This window comes from Microcaecilia unicolor, chromosome 6, assembly GCF_901765095.1.
Source record: "Microcaecilia unicolor chromosome 6, aMicUni1.1, whole genome shotgun sequence".
Taxonomy (NCBI): Eukaryota; Metazoa; Chordata; class Amphibia; order Gymnophiona; family Siphonopidae; genus Microcaecilia; species Microcaecilia unicolor.
Genome location: NC_044036.1, coordinates 287,647,179 through 287,665,662, shown reverse-complemented (window position 1 = coordinate 287,665,662; position 18,484 = coordinate 287,647,179). Strand labels below are relative to the sequence as shown.

The following is an 18,484-nucleotide window of genomic DNA, read 5'->3' as shown; positions in this document are numbered from 1 at the left end:
CTGATTCTGGAGGGGCATGTCACAGGTTACAAAGTCAGAGCCATGGCTGCATCCATAGCCCAGATGAGATCATCAGTGGCCCTGCTCTGAGTATCTCCTCCAATGAGGAGATATTCAGAGCTACAACATGGGGCTCCTGACCCCAACAGCAGGTTTGATCAGACAGTTTCAGGATTAATTTGGGGTCTAGAATCTAAATGCACCTCCCTAGACCTGTATAGTTTCAGTTATAGGCTATCCAAAAAAATAAAAATAAAAAATTATATTATATATATACAGTGGGGGAAATAAGTATTTGATCCCTTGCTGATTTTGTAAGTTTGCCCACTGACAAAGACATGAGCAGCCCATAATTGAAGGGTAGGTTATTGGTAACAGTGAGAGATAGCACATCACAAATTAAATCCGGAAAATCACATTGTGGAAAGTATATGAATTTATTTGCATTCTGCAGAGGGAAATAAGTATTTGATCCCTCTGGCAAACAAGACCTAATACTTGGTGGCAAAACCCTTGTTGGCAAGCACAGCGGTCAGACGTCTTCTGTAGTTGATGATGAGGTTTGCACACATGTCAGGAGGAATTTTGGTCCACTCCTCTTTGCAGATCATCTCTAAATCATTAAGAGTTCTGGGCTGTCGCTTGGCAACTCGCAGCTTCAGCTCCCTCCATAAGTTTTCAATGGGATTAAGGTCTGGTGACTGGCTAGGCCACTCCATGACCCTAATGTGCTTCTTCCTGAGCCACTCCTTTGTTGTCTTGGCTGTATGTTTTGGGTCATTGTCGTGCTGGAAGACCCAGCCACGACCCATTTTTAAGGCCCTGGCGGAGGGAAGGAGGTTGTCACTCAGAATTGTACGGTACATGGCCCCATCCATTCTCCCATTGATGCGGTGAAGTAGTCCTGTGCCCTTAGCAGAGAAACACCCCCAAAACATAACATTTCCACCTCCATGCTTGACAGTGGGGACGGTGTTCTTTGGGTCATAGGCAGCATTTCTCTTCCTCCAAACACGGCGAGTTGAGTTCATGCCAAAGAGCTCAATTTTTGTCTCATCTGACCACAGCACCTTCTCCCAATCACTCTCGGCATCATCCAGGTGTTCACTGGCAAACTTCAGACGGGCCGTCACATGTGCCTTCCGGAGCAGGGGGACCTTGCGGGCACTGCAGGATTGCAATCCGTTATGTCGTAATGTGTTACCAATGGTTTTCGTGGTGACAGTGGTCCCAGCTGCCTTGAGATCATTGACAAGTTCCCCCCTTGTAGTTGTAGGCTGATTTCTAACCTTCCTCATGATCAAGGATACCCCACGAGGTGAGATTTTGCGTGGAGCCCCAGATCTTTGTCGATTGACAGTCATTTTGTACTTCTTCCATTTTCTTACTATGGCACCAACAGTTGTCTCCTTCTCGCCCAGCGTCTTACTGATGGTTTTGTAGCCCATTCCAGCCTTGTGCAGGTGTATGATCTTGTCCCTGACATCCTTAGACAGCTCCTTGCTCTTGGCCATTTTGTAGAGGTTAGAGTCTGACTGATTCACTGAGTCTGTGGACAGGTGTCTTTCATACAGGTGACCATTGCTGACAGCTGTCTGTCATGCAGGTAACGAGTTGATTTGGAGCATCTACCTGGTCTGTAGGGGCCAGATCTCTTACTGGTTGGTGGGGGATCAAATACTTATTTCCCTCTGCAGAATGCAAATAAATTCATATACTTTCCACAATGTGATTTTCCGGATTTAATTTGTGATGTGCTATCTCTCACTGTTACCAATAACCTACCCTTCAATTATGGGCTGCTCATGTCTTTGTCAGTGGGCAAACTTACAAAATCAGCAAGGGATCAAATACTTATTTCCCCCACTGTATAGGAGTAGCCTAGTGGTTAGTGCAGTGGACTTTGAGCCTGGGGAACTGAGGGCTAGATGCATCAACCAAACGTTAAAAAATCAAAATCGTAAAAGTGCTTAACGAATTTGAAACAACGAAGAATGCACAAAAAAAACAGCTCAGAAATGTTCGGTGCGGTATTGAAAAGTACAATGTATCAAGCGTTCGTTATCCCCGTTGTTAATTTGCTCCTTAAGCATGCGCAGAGCAGCCACAACCGTATTAAACCTACGTAGGTTGCTTACGTCAGACTGGGGCGTGCGAGGGGGGGGATCCCGACCTGCAAGCCTTTTAGCTGTCTGATCTAGCAGAAGAGTGCAGTTGAAGATAACTCTAAAAAGAACGACCCTCATAAATCCCCTTTTGTAACAAAAGACCTCTTTGCAGCTTGTTTACAGTACTGGGAAAATTGGCTTTAGGGGATAGCAGAGAGTGTTAATTTTCAAAGCTGTGGGAGAAGGGGAGAGACAGGATTTTTAAGCTGCAGGGAGAAGCAGTATGTTTTGTTTTGTAATGATGCAGGGGAAAGCGGAGAGCCACGTGTTTGTATCTCACTTTTCTTTTTAAACATGCTGGCTTGGATTTTTATGGTGCAGGGGGCAGCGGGGAGATGATAGCTCAGGCCTTAACGACAGGTCTGAGCACACGTAAAATTTCTGACGGTAAATGATTCGTTGCAATCATCGGTATGGTTAGTGCATTCCGAATTGTCCACATTTCAATGGTAGTTTCTCCTTTGCATTCCGTTTTCGTTAGCTGCTTGCTTCATAGGAAAAAGGCCTTTAATGCATGCAACGGTTAGGAATTTCCTTCGTTAAAGGGTTGTTAGAGGGTCGTTAAGGTTTAGTGCATCTAGCCCTGAGTTTGATTCCCACTGCAGCTCCTTGTGACTCTGGGCAAGTCACTTAACCCTCCATTGCCCCTGGTACAAAATAAGTATCTGAATATATGTAAGCTTTGAATGTAGTTGCAAAAAAAAAAAAAAAACCCAACAACTCAGAAAGGCAGTATATCAAGTCCAATTTCCCTCATTCCCCTTACAGTTTCAGGCTGTGCATGATGCAGGCCTCTTTTCCACCTTTTTTGTTTCAGATAGCCTGGTAGCTACAGATTCTCATTAGAATAACTGTATCCTGCTTGTCCTCAGAGAAAGGGGTTACTCACCTGTAACAAGTGTTCTCTGAGGACATCAGGATGCATATTCTGACTGTCCTGCCCTCCTTTCCTTGGAGTTGCATTCTGTCAGCTATAGTATTAAACTGATCTGGACCTGTGTGATGACAGTGGGTGGGAAGGTGCATGCATGTGTGGTGAGCTGCCCTCAAAGGCATCTGGAATGGCAACTGGGGTGCGATCTTACACTGGACTTCAGCATATGACATCAGCTATCAGTCAAAATATGACTCCTGCTGTCCTCAGAGAACATTTGCTACAAGTGGGTGACTTTGCTTTCCCTTACATAGTTTCTCCTGGTACACATGGCTGGGTGCTGTGCAAAGTGAGATTATCCTTGGGGGAGGGGCATGTCTACAATGGGTCAGTTTTGTATAAACTCTGATAGTAATAAACCTAAGCTAGGGTATGATTAGAATATCCTCTGTCTGTATGGAAGTGTGCATTTTCTTACACAATTTTCTCCTAGTATACATGGCTGGGTGTTTTACATCCTTAGAATGTCCTCTGTCTTTATGGAAGAGTGCCTTTTCTTACACAGTGTCTCCTGGTATACATAGCTGGGTGTTGTGTACACCGAAGGTGGAATGGTTGAAGGCATCAATAAGAAGTTGGGGATCCTCTTTGCAGACTACATTGACATTTTCAAAGGAATCCCCTTTGCTGCTCCTACAAAGGTGTTTGAGAAACCAGAGAAGCATCCAGGCTGGACTGGTATGAGAAACTTGATTAATCTGAGCTATTTCCTTCAGTTTGCTACCGTCAACAGCTCTTCCACTGCTTTACTTCTTTTAGCACCACCATTATTATCTCATTGGGCAAAGTTGGTGAATTATAATGCTCATAAACAGAAAGGATGAAGAGCAGAGTCTCCAGAGAGAGACAGCCTTCTACACACCTCACTGCCACCCTGCGGCTGTCCCAGTGTACCCAAAATCTCCTATGTGATTTAATATTAGGACTAGTCCAGTATTAAGGCCTCATCATCCCAACCCACAGCTCTGTCAACTGTCCCCCATCAGCACCGGCTGCTATTCTAGTACTGAGATTCCACCCTTCCTGCACACACAATGCACCATAAGCCTGCACTGCAGTTTTCCCTGCTAGTTCATTAATGGAAACCCCCAGCACAATTCTACTAATGTTGTTATCCCAGCTCTGGACTTCTGAGAAGAAACTTTGTTAAATTCTTTGATGGCATTGTGATGTATATTAGGGTTATTGAGAAGACTTAAGGTAACCTGCTAAACCTGAAAAGAATTCCTGGAACACTCCTGAAATCTTCTGGAAATCCATATTTCTATGTTCGTTTTCTATATTTCATAGGTACTTTGAAGGCTAAAGAGTTTGGGCCCAGGTGTATGCAAACAACATTAACCCAGACTGATGTCCGTGGCAGTTTGGACTGTCTTTACCTGAACATCTGGGTCCCTCAGTCCCGGAAGGGAGGTAAGCCAGCTGAGTTAGTGCCTGTAATGTGCAAGAAATACAACTTATTGGAATAATAGTGGCTTCGTGTTCCCTTCCCTAGTCTCCACTAACTTACCTGTGATGATCTGGATTTACGGAGGGGCCTTCCTCTGGGGCGGAGGAATGGGAGCCAACTTCTTGGATAACTACCTGTATGATGGAGAAGAAATTGCTGTCCGAGGAAAGGTGATCGTGGTGACTCTCAATTACAGGTTGGGACCTCTTGGCTTCCTGAGTACTGGAGATTCTAATGCCCCAGGTAATGTCATAATGTTATGGGGCATTAGATTCTGGGGACCTATCGAAGAATGGGAGATAGCTAAAGACTTCTTAAAAACGTATCTTAGTTCAATGTTGAAAAAAAAAAGTGACAGTGGCTAAAGTTTCAGCTGTGGACCAGTGCATGTGCATCTGGGAGGTGGAAAACAAGGTGTTTGTTTTAAAATAAAATGTGAAAATTAGGTTAAGAACATGGAATGTTCTATAATGTAGACCTTTGTGCACTGATTGCTTTTTATGTTCAATGTAGAAAAGTGATTTTAAAAAAATTACTAAAAGAAGAAATGTTCTGGCCTCTCCTGTTTCACAGGGAATTATGGACTGTGGGATCAACACATGGCGATTTCCTGGGTAAAGAGAAACATTGCAGCTTTTGGAGGTGACCCAAATAACATCTCCATTTTTGGAGAGTCAGCTGGCGCAGTCAGTGTGTCCTTACAGGTAACATAACAGTCCTAGTGTGACAATTTGCTGAACAGTGAGAGTGGAAGTGCCCAAAAGAAGCCTTAGGTAGCTTGATAGGCATCTAGCTGAAGGACATGTTTACTTTACTGTACCGTGTGCAATGCACGGTAGGGTGAGAAGTGCTCCGTGGACAGATGTAATACTTGAACCATTCCAACTTGACTTGTGGAGAGTACCAGCAGTGCTATATCAAGGGCTGTGGAAGCAGTGTGGCTACACTGGGTGCAGATATAGCGAGGGTGCAAAAATGGTCCCAGCCTACTGCCTGCTCTCATTGACAGTGGCAAGGTGGGGGGGGGGGAGCAAGAGTGAGCAAGTCATAAGTACATAAGTATATAAATATTGCCATACTGGGAAAGACCAAAGGTCCATCAAGCCCAGCATCCTGTTTCCAACGGTGACCAATCCAGGTCACAAATACCTGGCAAGATCCCAAAAAAGTACAAAGCATTCTATACTGCTTATCCCAGAAATAGTGGATTTTCCCCAAGTCTCCTTTAGGAAGCTGTCCAAACCTTTTTTAAACTCCGCTAAGCTAACCGCCTTTACCACATTCTCTGGCAACGAATTCCAGAGTTTAATTATATGTTGAGTGAAGCAAAAAATTTTCTCCAATTCGTTTTAAATTTACTACATTGTAGCTTCATCGCAGGCCCCCTAGTCCTAATATTTTTGGAAAACACAAACAGATGCTTCACATCTACCCGTTCAACTCCATTCATTATTTTATAGACCTCTATCATATCTCCTCTCAGCTGCCTTTTTTCCAAGCTGAAGAGCCCTAGCCGCTTTAGCCTTTCCTCATAGGGAAGTCGTCCCATCCCCTTTATCATTTTCGTCACTCTTCTCTGTACCTTTTCTAATTCCACTATATCTTTTTTGAGATGCGGCGACCAGAATTGAACACAATATTCGAGGTGTGGTCATACCATGGAGCGATACAAAAGCATTATAACATCCTCATTTTTGTTTTCCATTCCTTTCCTAATAATACCTAACATTCTATTTACTTTCTTAGCTGCAGCAGCACACTGAGCTTTCTTGGTCTGGGACTCCTAATGTGGAACCTTGCATGACGTAGCTATAATTCGGGTTCCTCTTTCCCACATGCATCACTTTGCACTTGCTCACATTAAACGGCATCTGCCATTTAGATGCCCAGTCTCATAAGGTCCTCTTGTAATTTTTCACAATTTTTTTTTTTGTTACATTTGTACCCCACACTTTCCCACTCATGGCAGGCTCAATGCAGCTTACATGGAGCAATGGAGGGTTAAGTGACTTGCCCAGAGTCACAAGGAGCTGCCTGTGCCGGGAATCAAACTCACTTCCTCAGTTCCCCAGGACCAAAGTCCACCACCCTAACCACTAGGCCACTCTTCCACTCTAATCCTCTGCGATTTAATGACTTTGAATAACTTAGTGTCATCACCAAATTTAATTACCTCACTAGTAACTCCCATCTCTTGGTCATTTATAAAAATGTTAAAAAGCAGCGATCCCAGCACAGACCCCTGGGGAACCCCACTAACTACCCTTCTCCATTGAGAATACTGACCATTCATCCCTACTCTCTGTTTTCTATCTTTTAACCAGTTTTTAATCCACAATAGGACACTACCTCCTATCCCATGACTCTTCAATTTCCTCTGGAGTCTTTCATGAGGTACTTTGTCAAACGCCTTCTGAAAATCCAGATACACAATATCAACCGGCTCACCTTTATCCAGATGTTTGTTTACTCCTTCAAAGAAATGTAGTAGATTGGTGAGGCAAGATTTCCCTTCACTAAATCTATGTTGACTTTGTCTCATTAATCCATGCTTTTGAATATGCTCTATAATTTTGTTCTTTATAATAGTCTGTACCATTTTGCCCAGCACCAACGTCAGACTCATCGGTCTATAAGTTCCCGGATCTCCTCTGGAACCGTTTTTAAAAATCAGCGTTACATTGGCCACCCTCCAATCTTCTGGTATCACGCTCGATTTTAAGGATAAATTACATATTACTAATAATAGCTCCGCAAGTTCATTTTTCAGTTCTATCAGTACTCTGGGATGAATACCATCCGGTCCAGGAGACTTGCTACTCTTCAGTTTGTAGAACTGCTCCATTACTTCCTCCAGGTTTACAGAGAATTCATTAAGTTTCTCCGACTCGTCAGCTTCGAATGCCAATGGCAATGGTATCCCATCCAAATCTTCCTCGGTGAAGACCGAAGCAAAGAATTCATTTAATCTCTCCGCTATGGCTTTGTCTTCCCTGATCGCCCCTTTTACCCCTCGGTCATCTAGCGGTTCAACCGATTCTTATGCCGGCTTCCTGCTTTTAATATACCTAAAAAAAACTTTTTACTATGCGTTTTTGCCTCCAACGCAATCTTTTTTCGAAGTCCCTCTTAGCATTCCTTATCAGTGCTTTGCATTTGACTTGACATTCCTTATGCTGTTGCTTATTATTTTTAGTCGGTTTCTTCTTCCATTTTCTGAAGGATTTTCTTTTAGCACAGGGTGCATAGTCCTAGGGATGCTCACTTCATAGCTTGCAGCTAAAATAACTTTCAAATTCCCAGTAGAGTCCCTGGGGATGATTTTACATATCAATAAGCCAAATCAGCATACACAGGGGTGGTGTAAAGCAGGATTGAGGTGCACTGGCAGAGAGTCTTCATATTGGAACAGCAGATGGTGCTACAGGACAGGATTGAGGTGCACTGGCAGAGAGCTGAGTGAGGGTCTTCCTGCTGGAACAGCAGAGGGTACTGCAGGGCAGGATTGAGGTGCCCTGGCAGAGCTGTGAGTGGAGGCCTTACTACTGGAATAGCAGAAAGGGCCACAGGGTGGGAATGAGATGCATTGGCAGAGCTGTGTGATTGTACATAAAAATGAAAATTTGTTTTTCCAGTCTCTGTGCCATGCTGAGCACGTTGCAGAATAATCGTCTCTTAAATCTCTCTCTGCCTTGCTACAGACGCTTTCTCCACACAATGTTGGAAAAATCAATCGAGCCATCAGCCAGAGTGGCGTGGGAATGTGTTCCTGGGCCATCCAACGAGATCCACTCTTCTGGGCTAAAAGTGTAAGGAGGCATTAACCCTTTTAATGATATCTGGCCCTTTGATTGACCCCATTTTGAATATTAAAGCTAGTCCTGTCATCTTAACCCTGTGCTCCACATACAAACTGATTCACTCATCCTTGTCCTACATCACCTGTCCCTAGTCCATGATGAATGTTGACATAAAGATTGTACAACTTCTTTTGTAAGCAGGAATTTGTCACTCAGGTACACCTGGTTGAAATACTGTGTTTGGTTTTGGAGACCACACTATAGGTGTATGTGGGGGGAGGGGGCGGGCAAGTCAGAGGAGGGGGTGCAAAAATGCTACATGGCCTGCAATAGCAGCACTACACCAGTAATCTTCACTATTGTTCCAGTAGGGGCTATTTTAGCAAAAAAAGCATCAGTGTGAGAGCTAAGATCATTGCTGGACAAAGCAGATTTGGGGAGGGGAGGGGGGAACACAACTGTAGTTCCCTTTTTGGTAGAATTCATCTGAGCAGCCAGGATTACCCTAAGTAACTTCTGTAAATATAATAAACGCCTACACATTTTCTTTAAGCTCATCTGTCTCCCCACCCCCAACACACACATTCTCTATCCCTGTTCTCCAGCTCCTCTCATCAGTACACTGTCCGCCTCTATCCCTATCTAATCCCCACCAGCAACTTTCACTATCTTGTCTTCACTTCCATCCCCTTCAAGCTGGCTCTTCCCTCCCCACTGTTTTTTTTTAACCCTCCTATAACACATGACTCTCAGCAAATCTTTGCTGCTGGAGGAGTTTCAGTAACACACAGCTCAAACTTACAGAGAGCTGAATGGTGAAGGTAGAAAACAGAACTGATAAGGCTATAGTACCATAGCAAGATGCTGGGGGCGAGAGGGAGGAGTCAGAGGGCCACACTTAGGGTCAGTGGGGGCCACCACTTATCTCCCAGGCTATGTAATGAAGAACACTGCCCTATACCGAGAGGCTTAAGCAATTCAAAATATACTCTTGAAAGGAAAGTGGATATTCATACATCTCGTAAGCTTAAAAGAAGCTGCCTTTATTATTAAAAGTAAATTAGAAGGCTCATAATATGAAACTGGATGGAGGAAAACACAACAAAATAAATTAGCAGATGTCTTGAATAGTCAGCAGAAGAGCTACAGAATTGAAGCTCCAAGTGAAAGAGTTGGGAAGAAGACATGTAAGGGAGGGGGAAGGGAAATGGGACTTGATATACTGCCTTTCTGAAGGTTTTTTTTTTTTTTTTGCAACTACATTCAAAGCAGTTTACATATATTCAGGCACTTATTTTGTACCAGGGGAAATGGAGGGTTAAGTGACTTGCCCAGAGTTACAAGGAGCTGCAGTGGGAATTGAACTCAGTTCCCCAGGATCAAAGTCCACTGCACTAACCACTAGGCTACTCCTCCAATGAAAGAGCTAGGAGTTGATAATGGTAGCTTACACAAGGGGGGGGGGGCAGGAGGGCTATGTGAAGCTCCTGGCAAGAGGTGACATTCAACAGTTTGGTACAGTGTTGCCAGGTGGGCGGTTTTACCGCCCAATTGGGCGGTTTTCTGCGACCCGCCGTGGGAAATTTTTGCCCGCAGCGGGTTGCGGTTTTTTGGGCTTGTTTTGGGTCTGTTGGGCGGTTTTTTAAGCGTTTTTTTCGGCCGTGGGGGGCGGGGTTAGTGACGTTTTGGGCGGGGTTAGTGACATGGGCGGGGCCGATGATGGGGGAGGTGGGGCCGATGACGGCGGGGGTGGGGTGTCAGGGGCGGGGTTTGACTTTGGGCGGGTTTTGGGCTGGATTTGGGCTCGTTTGGGTGGGAAAAAAATTTTCCACCTGGCAACCCTGGTTTGGTACAGTCTCAGGGGATGGGGGAAGAGAAGCAGGATGATTGATACAGCTCCCCTTGAACCATCAAGCTTGTACCCCTAACAGCTGGGAGATATTGTCAGTGAAAAGTAAGATCAAGGACTACAGCTAGCGTAGACAAGGCGGTCTGGCATCCCTGTAGCTACATGCACTCCCCATAGTGGGCCTTTAGACTTTTCTTTCCCATGTTAAGCAATGTCCCAGCCACAGGTACGGGCCTGCTGCTCTCTCCTAAACCATGTTGTTATTTTATCTCACTCCAGAACTATCCCTTCAGTTACATCTTAGTAAAATCAATGAAATATCCAGCACAGTTATGCTGTGGTAAATTGCATTTTGCACAGAAATATTTTCCAGTTTTCTTGTGATGATATTACCCTCTATTTTTACTATTCCTTTTCTTCTGTTCTTATCCCCAGCAAAATTATTCCATATACCTGTCACCCTCTTAAGCCTCATAGTATAACCCCCTTGTTCTAAAAGTTCCTCACCACCAAAAAAGGGGGTCTTGTTTTATTCCCCTCCGAGGTATTTATCTCTGTCATGTCTCTTAAACCTCCTTCCTCGAGGGTATAAATACAGATTTAGGTTCAACACTAGCAGCCGTTGTCTCTGGGGGGTAGGAGCAGGAAGAAGGTATTCCATCTGCAACCATTCCTTGGTCTTTGAAAGGGAACATCCGCATTGTGATGCATCTTTTTGACACTGTTGCATTGGAACTTTTAATTTGAACTTAGGCTACTACCCCTAGGCCAGTTGCTGCACACTTTGCCCAGTTCCCAGCTCGCCATTAGACTTGGGTTACCATATGGCTCCAGAAAAAGGAGGACACATTGATCCAGTCCAGGTTTTGCTTCCATTGAAAGCAATGGAAGTAAAACCTAGACTGGCTCAATCTGTCCTTCTTTTTCTGGAGCCATATGGTAACCATGGACTGACGCTGTCACATCGGTCCCTCACTGCCGCTCTTTCTTCTTTTACTCAGGTTGCAAAGAATGTAGGTTGCCCGACTGATGACACAGAGGCTCTAGTGAAGTGCCTGAAGGTTACAGACCCTCGAGCTATTGCGATGGGTTATCACCTGGATCTGATCAATCTGACTTGTAAGGCACACTTCCCCTTGCTGGATAGTATATGCTTGGCAGTATGAATGCCTATAGTGGTGGCTCCTAAAACTGGTCCTGGAGGCACCCCAGCCAGTCAGGTTTTCAGGATATCCACAATGACTATTCATGAGAGAGATTTGCATGCACTGCCTCCACTGCATGCAAATCTCTCTCATGAATATTCATTGTGGATATCCTGACTGCCTGGGGTGCCTCCAGAAGCAGGTTTGGGAGTCACTGGCCTGTATCTTCATGTTTGGTTTGTGTATGACCAGGGCAGGATTAAAGCATAGGCAAACTAGGCATGTGCCTAGGGGCCACATATTTAGGAGAGAGACTCAGAGGTGCTAATTTAAGGCAGATATTTGCCTTAGTATGTCACCTACTGGCAGAAAAAAGGTGGTAGGGAAGGGGGACCAGAGCCACCACCAGACCAGTCACAAGGGTTCAGTCTGTTCTCTTCCACCCCTTGCCCACTGTCCTTCAGTCAGAAGGAAGAGCTGGGGAGTTTTCTCCTCTGCTGTTTCCGCTATTGTCAGAAGCCTATGGGACCCTAGTTGTGGGAGTTTTAAAACGTATTGATTGGAGGCCCAATGTGCTTCTTTTCTTAGGGCCCACAAAGGGTTAATCCTGCTCTTCGTTTGACTATACCATGAGCATCTCCATGTGAGTGTGCACCCATGCATTCACTGCAGGTAGATAGAGCAGTGAAGCAGTATTTTGCTTTTGGTTTATTATTCAGTGAACAGTAGAACAAGTGTTGTTGAGACACCACAGCACTACCGATTTCCACTGGAGAAATAATTGTGCTTTTTCAGCTGTACAAATGGGTTTGGGACACTGCATCCAGGCTGGGATTCAATGAGCAGCACTGGAGAGAGCACACACAAGGAATTTATTCTTACAACAGTGGAGTAAGAGAATGGAAGGTGGTTTTCTACACTTACAATAATGAGCTGAGAATAGTTAAGTTACTTTGTAGGAAAAACAGAAAGAGCAGGGATATCCTGGGCTGAGCTGATTGTGGCAGTAGAAGTCAAGACCCTGCTCATTGTTACTGTCTCTACTTGGCAGATCCCCTGGTACACTATCTTGCCTTTGTGCCAGTCATTGATGGAGATTTTATCCCTGATGAGCCAGTGAAGCTCTTCCACAATACTGCCGATATCGACTACATTGCTGGTGTTAACAACATGGATGGACACATCTTTGCTGGTGTAGACCTACCAGCCATCAATCAGCCACTGCACAAGATCTCACAGTAAGCAAGATTTCAAAATGTTTTCTGGATCCATATCTCTACAGGTTAATTTTGTGCATACCATGACAGCAATAATTCTAATTCCTAATTCATGATATGTGCAAGCCAGAGAATTTTTGTTTTGCATCATTTAAAGCTAGAGTTGGTTTGTTCAGGTGACTCCCCCCCCCCTCTTGTGTCATCACAGAAGACAACACAAAATTAAAATTATTTTGCTCCCCCCTCTCTGGGCCTTCCTCCCAGGTGTTCTACTGGGGTTCATTGGGGCAGGAACGATGTTGATCTGCTTCTGCCCATTACTACGGCCTTTCTCCATCGTCTTGTGCTGCCACCAATATCACAAAACTATGGAGAAAAATCACAGCCTTCATATTGTATGCAGCTATGGTCATGGGCAGAAGTGGATCAGCATCCCTTCTGCCCCAATGGACTCTTCTAGATAATGAAGGAAGTAGGCTGGGAGGGGGGGAGACAGGCTTGGATCGCAGGGGGAGCTATTGTGAGCAAAGCTCACACTGGCAAATGAAATCCTGTCCATTTTTTGCTTGCCAGTTATAGGAAATGGCAGAAGAAAGGTTGTTGATGGTTCTTCGGTCACTGTAAATGACTGCCCATCTCTAATGTGGGGCACGATCTCAGTTTCTCAATTACTAATGCTCAACGTAGTACTTACATTATGACAAGACAACTTCTGTCTGGAGTCATAAGATGGCTCATATAGAGACAACCTATCAAAGTGTGCTTGAAAATCCTTTTTAATCAAGCCTGTGGCTCCAGCTACAATGGAAACATCTTCCTGTCACATTTTCTTAGCCTTTGACTTTATTTTTTGGGACCTTCTCCCTGTCTATCCAGTTTACAGAATAATCACTTGATACCATCTCTAGCATCAATGCTATTCTGGAGTTTTCCTCTAATTTCCTTACATCCAGTCTTTTAATAGGTCAGAATAAGGCTGTCCCATCTATTGATAACCTCCTCATTCTCTGTAATTCTCTAAGGGTCATAATCCCAGTGCATTTCCAGTTATAGTGTTTACAAAGTTTCCCATAATCTGGGCATTACATAAACACAGCTTTCCAGCTGCTGCCTTTTTTTTTTTTATTTAAACTTTTTGTAGAGGTGATTAATGTTTTACTTACCAGAGGGTTTGTGTGTACCTGGGGTCCTTGATTACCCAGCCCCAATGATTCTAATCTAAAGTCCTCTTCACTAAGTTAGCCAATCTACTGGCAAAGGCATTTCATCCCTTCTTTGATAAACGGACATTATCTCTGCACAGCCAGGGTCCAGGAAGCCAAAGCATGCTCAGTGATGGCACCTACAGAGACTGCATTCATCTCCATGTGAGCTTCTCTTCCTCAATCTTTACCCTCAGCATGGAGGATCAATGAGAATTGCACCTGTGTACTGATCTGCTTCTCCCTCCCTCCCCGAGTCATGTTCAGACAATTATCTAGCACTCTCATTAGTGCTTGACAAGGCTCAACAAATGCTTCAAAACCTTTCAGATCTTGGCACTAAGCAGAGATATCTGGTCATAGGATGAACACCTTTGTACCCCTCAGGAGGGAGTCACCAACCATCACTTACCTTCACTTCCTAGTGGTCATTGATTTGGCAACTTTGGTGTTTTAGAGCTCCATTTCCTCCTGGTCCAGGGATGTTCTTGCCCCTTCTTTCGCTAGGGCAATGCAAGAGAAGGTGGAGTAGGGATGTCAATCTCTGGTGGTGAGCTGTGCAAAGTTGTTCTCTTTCTATATAGTTTTATCTTTCTCCTCTGCTGGCGATCTTGATGCTTCCAGAAGCATTTGTATTGATGTATATCTCATTGTCGCAGACACTTCTCAGTCATGTCACCTCTTCTCAGAGTCTTTCCACTTGTTTCCTGAGGGGTTCAGCCTACAGGCATCTTGTACACAGAATCAATTCCTCACCTTGGATTACACTGTTTATCTGGATAGAAGCAGAAGCTATAACTCAAGGAACAGTTTTGGTGACTAACATGAAATGTGGTTACCTCTGGATCTTTACTATTTTTTTATGATTAAGGCTAAATCCATAGCCTAAAGAATTAACAAGAATAGTCTGAGGTTTCAGTACTGTACAAAACAAGACTGGTGATTGTCTGAAATATTTCATGCTAAATTTTGATATCAAGATGTTGGAGTGTGGTCTGCCACATTTTCATAGCGAACTTGCTAAACCCTAGATTGAAACATTTTAAGCCAATTTATTAGCCACGACTGTGACACACTGCCATATGGATCCCAGGATAGTGGGGAACTTGAATTTAATACCGGTTCTTGTATTCTGCTCTTTAAAAGGAGTAAGATAGTCGTGAATACTACAATACTTATGGAATATTTTATTGTAGAGGAGGATTCAAAATAAATGAAATTAAACCTGTCTATTGAAAACACAATCATCATAAGACAATATGCAGACTTGCTTTGTTGTATTTTAATGTGCACTAACATTTTAATGCAGGCTAAAACCCCATTTAGTGTATGTTATTTATTATCATGCACAAAATAGGTTTTAGCATACATTAATAGAGGTGTGGACAACCACAATCCTCGAGGGCCACAACTCAGTCAGATTGTCAAGATTTCCCAAATGAATATGCATGAGATAGCGTTGCATGCATTGCTTCCATTGTATGCAAAATAGATCTCATGCATATCCATTGGGGAAATCCTGAAAACCAGACTGTGTTGCAGCCCTCAAGGACCAAGGTTTCCAACCCCTGCACTAAAACATTTTAGTACGTGTGGCGAAACGAAATTTTCCTGCTTGTAAATTGTATAACTATTTTTTATGATGTGCCTTTCCCTTGTTTGACCAGCAGATGGTGTCAGTCTTTTGTTTGTAAAGTTGGTACAAAAGTGACTGTTTCTTCTTCCTGCCTATGCATAGAAGTAATCTGCACTACACCATTGTATTCCTATGGGCCCTGCTGCAGATAACTCCAGCTAAGCTTTAGTAAAAGACCCCCTGAGTTGGTCAGAAGCCACTCAGTGTTTATGCTCTGGGTTTTGATTGAATCTGATGGAAATCTTTAGTCTCACAGTGGGAGTGTGAAAAGTGCAGACCTCTATACTGAGACCCTGTTCAAAGACTGTAGAACTCCCCAGGTACTACTCAGGTAGTGAATAAGTGTTTAGTTAGTTTAGTATTAATTGCTGTTTAATTTACCTGTTAATGTCTGCTAATTACACCCTATTCATCCGTTCACTGTTCTATCTTGTTATAATAATAAATCAATTCATTTATTAGCTGTGTTTGGCCTGAACTGACTAAGAATCCTGGTGGTTTGTATTTTGGGTCTGTGGGTACTTTCTAGGAACTGTGGGACCCTTGGAAGTGTGGCCCCAGTATTCTTAGAAACCACTGGGGAATTAAGTTGGGGGTGAGAGACTCACCTAGAGGCAAGCGTAATCCAGCAAATGGGAGGAAGGGTATGCCAGAGTAGAGCACATGCACAGGTGGTAGTGGGCCTGAACAGTGCTGGGACAGACACTTTAAATGACTGCTGTACACTATAACACAACATAGTGCTAATAATTGTGGAGCTATGTGCTCTCTAAAGTTCATGCTGGAGGATTCCTCTGCTTGCCCATTAAAAGATTTCACAGCCTGCACAGAATATAGGTTTCTTAAAGATCATAATGGTTATAAGAAAATGTGGAAACAGTGATAAAAATACATGCAAATGGAATCATATAAAAGGAAAGGGAAAAGGATGGGACTTGCTATACCGCTTTTCTGTGGTTACAGTCAAAGCCGTTTACATATTATATACAGGTATTTATTTTGTACCTGGGGCAATGGAGGGTTAAGTGACTTGCTCAGAGTCACAAGGAGCTGCAGTGGGAATTTAACCTAGGTCCCCTGGTTCTTAGGCCACTGTACTAACAATTAGGCTACTTCTCCAAATCCATGCCCCCACCCTTAATAAAGGTCACTTTAACATACAAGATCCCTTAGAAGTTCATCTTTGTCTGTAAAAGTAGAAACAGGCTTTGTTGGCGACACCTTGTTCAGGCGTGTAATCTGTTTTCCTCCCTGTTGGACATGGATTGGAGGTTTGGTCCCTGTTCACTGCCACCAGCATCAGAGAGCTGTAATTTTGCTAGCTGACATCAGGTGGCACACAAAGTGAGCTGGGTACTGGGATAAATGCATAGCTACCTACCAGCAGTTCTTTGTAAAACTCAGCTCCTTGTTTTCACTGATTGCTACTGAGCTATGTGTTTACAAAACATAGGACTGCAATTAATGTCAGATGGGGAAAATGGAATTTACTATTATGGTCATAGGACTCAACTTTTCAAAATGATTGGGGGTACTCAATTCAGCAGACATTGCAATGTTGGCCAAGCTGTATTGAAACAGAGAAGAGCTAGCGAAGCACTGAAATCCCACCAGTTTCTCTTCCTCCTTAACCATGCAGTATGGTCATTAATATAGCTCAATCTCACTGTGGCTGGGAACTTGTCTTTTCCACAAAAGGAGAGTTCTGCAGTTCACCAATATTCCTTCACCCCTAGTCCTTCCTGCAGGAACAGACTGCAGCAAAATATTGGCCTGGGGGAGATTTTTTTCTGCTTCAGCATAGCCCTTCTTTCCGGTGGCCTAGCCTGCAGCATGAAGGTAAAAACTAAGCATGGGGTCTTAATAATCAGTGCTGAAGGAGGGGCTAGAACATAGCAGTGCCCTGAACTCTACAGTATCTCAGAGGCTCAGTGCCTAATTTTTACTTCAGTCTTCCTCATCTTCTTTGGTGGCATCACAATTTTCCTGTGTAGTTCCACTGATGCTCTCTGCTCCCAGCAGCACTCAGCCCACCATTGATTGCTGTTTAATTTTCCTGTTAATGTCTGCTAATTACATCCTATTCATCCGTTCACTGTTCTAACTTGTTATAATAATAAATCAATTCATTTATTAGCTCTGTTTGTCCTGAACTAAGAATCCTGGTGGTTTGTATTTGTCTGATAGGGCAATCTGCCCCTGTGCTATAGGGACCAGTAAATAGATATAGAATTTCTAGAAAAAAATTATATTCACTAGGCTGTTGCTCCTATTCACAGGAATGATTTATATAAGTTGATCGCAGGGCTGACCATACAAAAAGGAATTGAAGGAGCAAATTCCACATACTCCATTTACACCCAGAACTGGGCTGTTAATCCTGACCAGGAGACCATGAAGAAGACAGCAGTGGAGCTGGAAACAGACATCATCTTCTTGGTTCCGACCCAACTGGCTCTTGCTCTGCATCATCAGAATGCCAGGTAACTTCTGTGCCGGTGTTTCCAGAACTCTTCCGCTACCAGTCTACTTCTCTCAAGGCATGATGAACCCAGCCTCCAGTCCTATTCTGATCTCCAGTACTAAAAGATACTAACCAAATGCCTTCCTCATCTTAATGTCCTGAATTCCAATATCTACATCTTCAGTTTTGGGAAGACCTGAGCTCCCCATTTGTGTCTACCAAACTTCAAAACCCTGTTCCTCTAGCTATCTAGACCAGGAGTTCCCAAACCTGGTCCTGGAGGCACCCCAGCCAGTCAGGTTTTCAGGATATCCACAATGAATAGTCAGGAGACAAATTTGAATACAGTGGAGGCCATGTATGCAAATCTCTCATGAATATTCATTGTGGATATCCTGAAAACCTGATTGGCTGCCCATCCTTTATCAAAACCCAGACGCTACCCCTCACATATATGATCCTAATATTGCTGCCTACTGCTATGAACCATAATCACACACATTGACATCAGCCTTACCACCACATTTCCAGCAGACTGACCTCCCTCTGGTACATTCTTTTTGGCTGGATGTGGTCAGAATTAAAGAACCTGATACAACTTTGTGCTGACTATATGGTG

The 18,484-nt window shown here is 43.7% G+C and overlaps 1 protein-coding gene across 1 annotated transcript; it reads left to right on the top strand.

Annotated features, from left to right (window-relative positions):
* Nucleotides 1-3,247: 3,247 nt before the first annotated feature.
* CEL (carboxyl ester lipase) lies at nt 3,248-17,888 on the top strand. Its single transcript, XM_030207758.1, has 9 exons — nt 3,248-3,328; nt 3,627-3,780; nt 4,393-4,515; nt 4,598-4,795; nt 5,126-5,256; nt 8,254-8,361; nt 11,203-11,320; nt 12,398-12,584; nt 17,681-17,888. The coding sequence occupies exons 1-9, from the start codon at nt 3,269-3,271 to the stop codon at nt 17,886-17,888; spliced, it is 1,287 nt and encodes a 428-aa protein (XP_030063618.1). The 5' UTR covers nt 3,248-3,268.
* Nucleotides 17,889-18,484: the final 596 nt, after the last annotated feature.

Excerpts from the sequence above, each read along its gene's own strand:
- CEL (XM_030207758.1), top strand. The coding sequence starts at position 3,269 with ATGACATCAGCTATCAGTCAAAATATGACTCCTGCTGTCCTCAGAGAA. Across the intron at positions 3,781-4,392 it reads GAAGCATCCAGGCTGGACTG|GTACTTTGAAGGCTAAAGAG; the intron begins GTATGAGAAACT and ends TATATTTCATAG. Across the intron at positions 12,585-17,680 it reads CCACTGCACAAGATCTCACA|GAATGATTTATATAAGTTGA; the intron begins GTAAGCAAGATT and ends TCCTATTCACAG.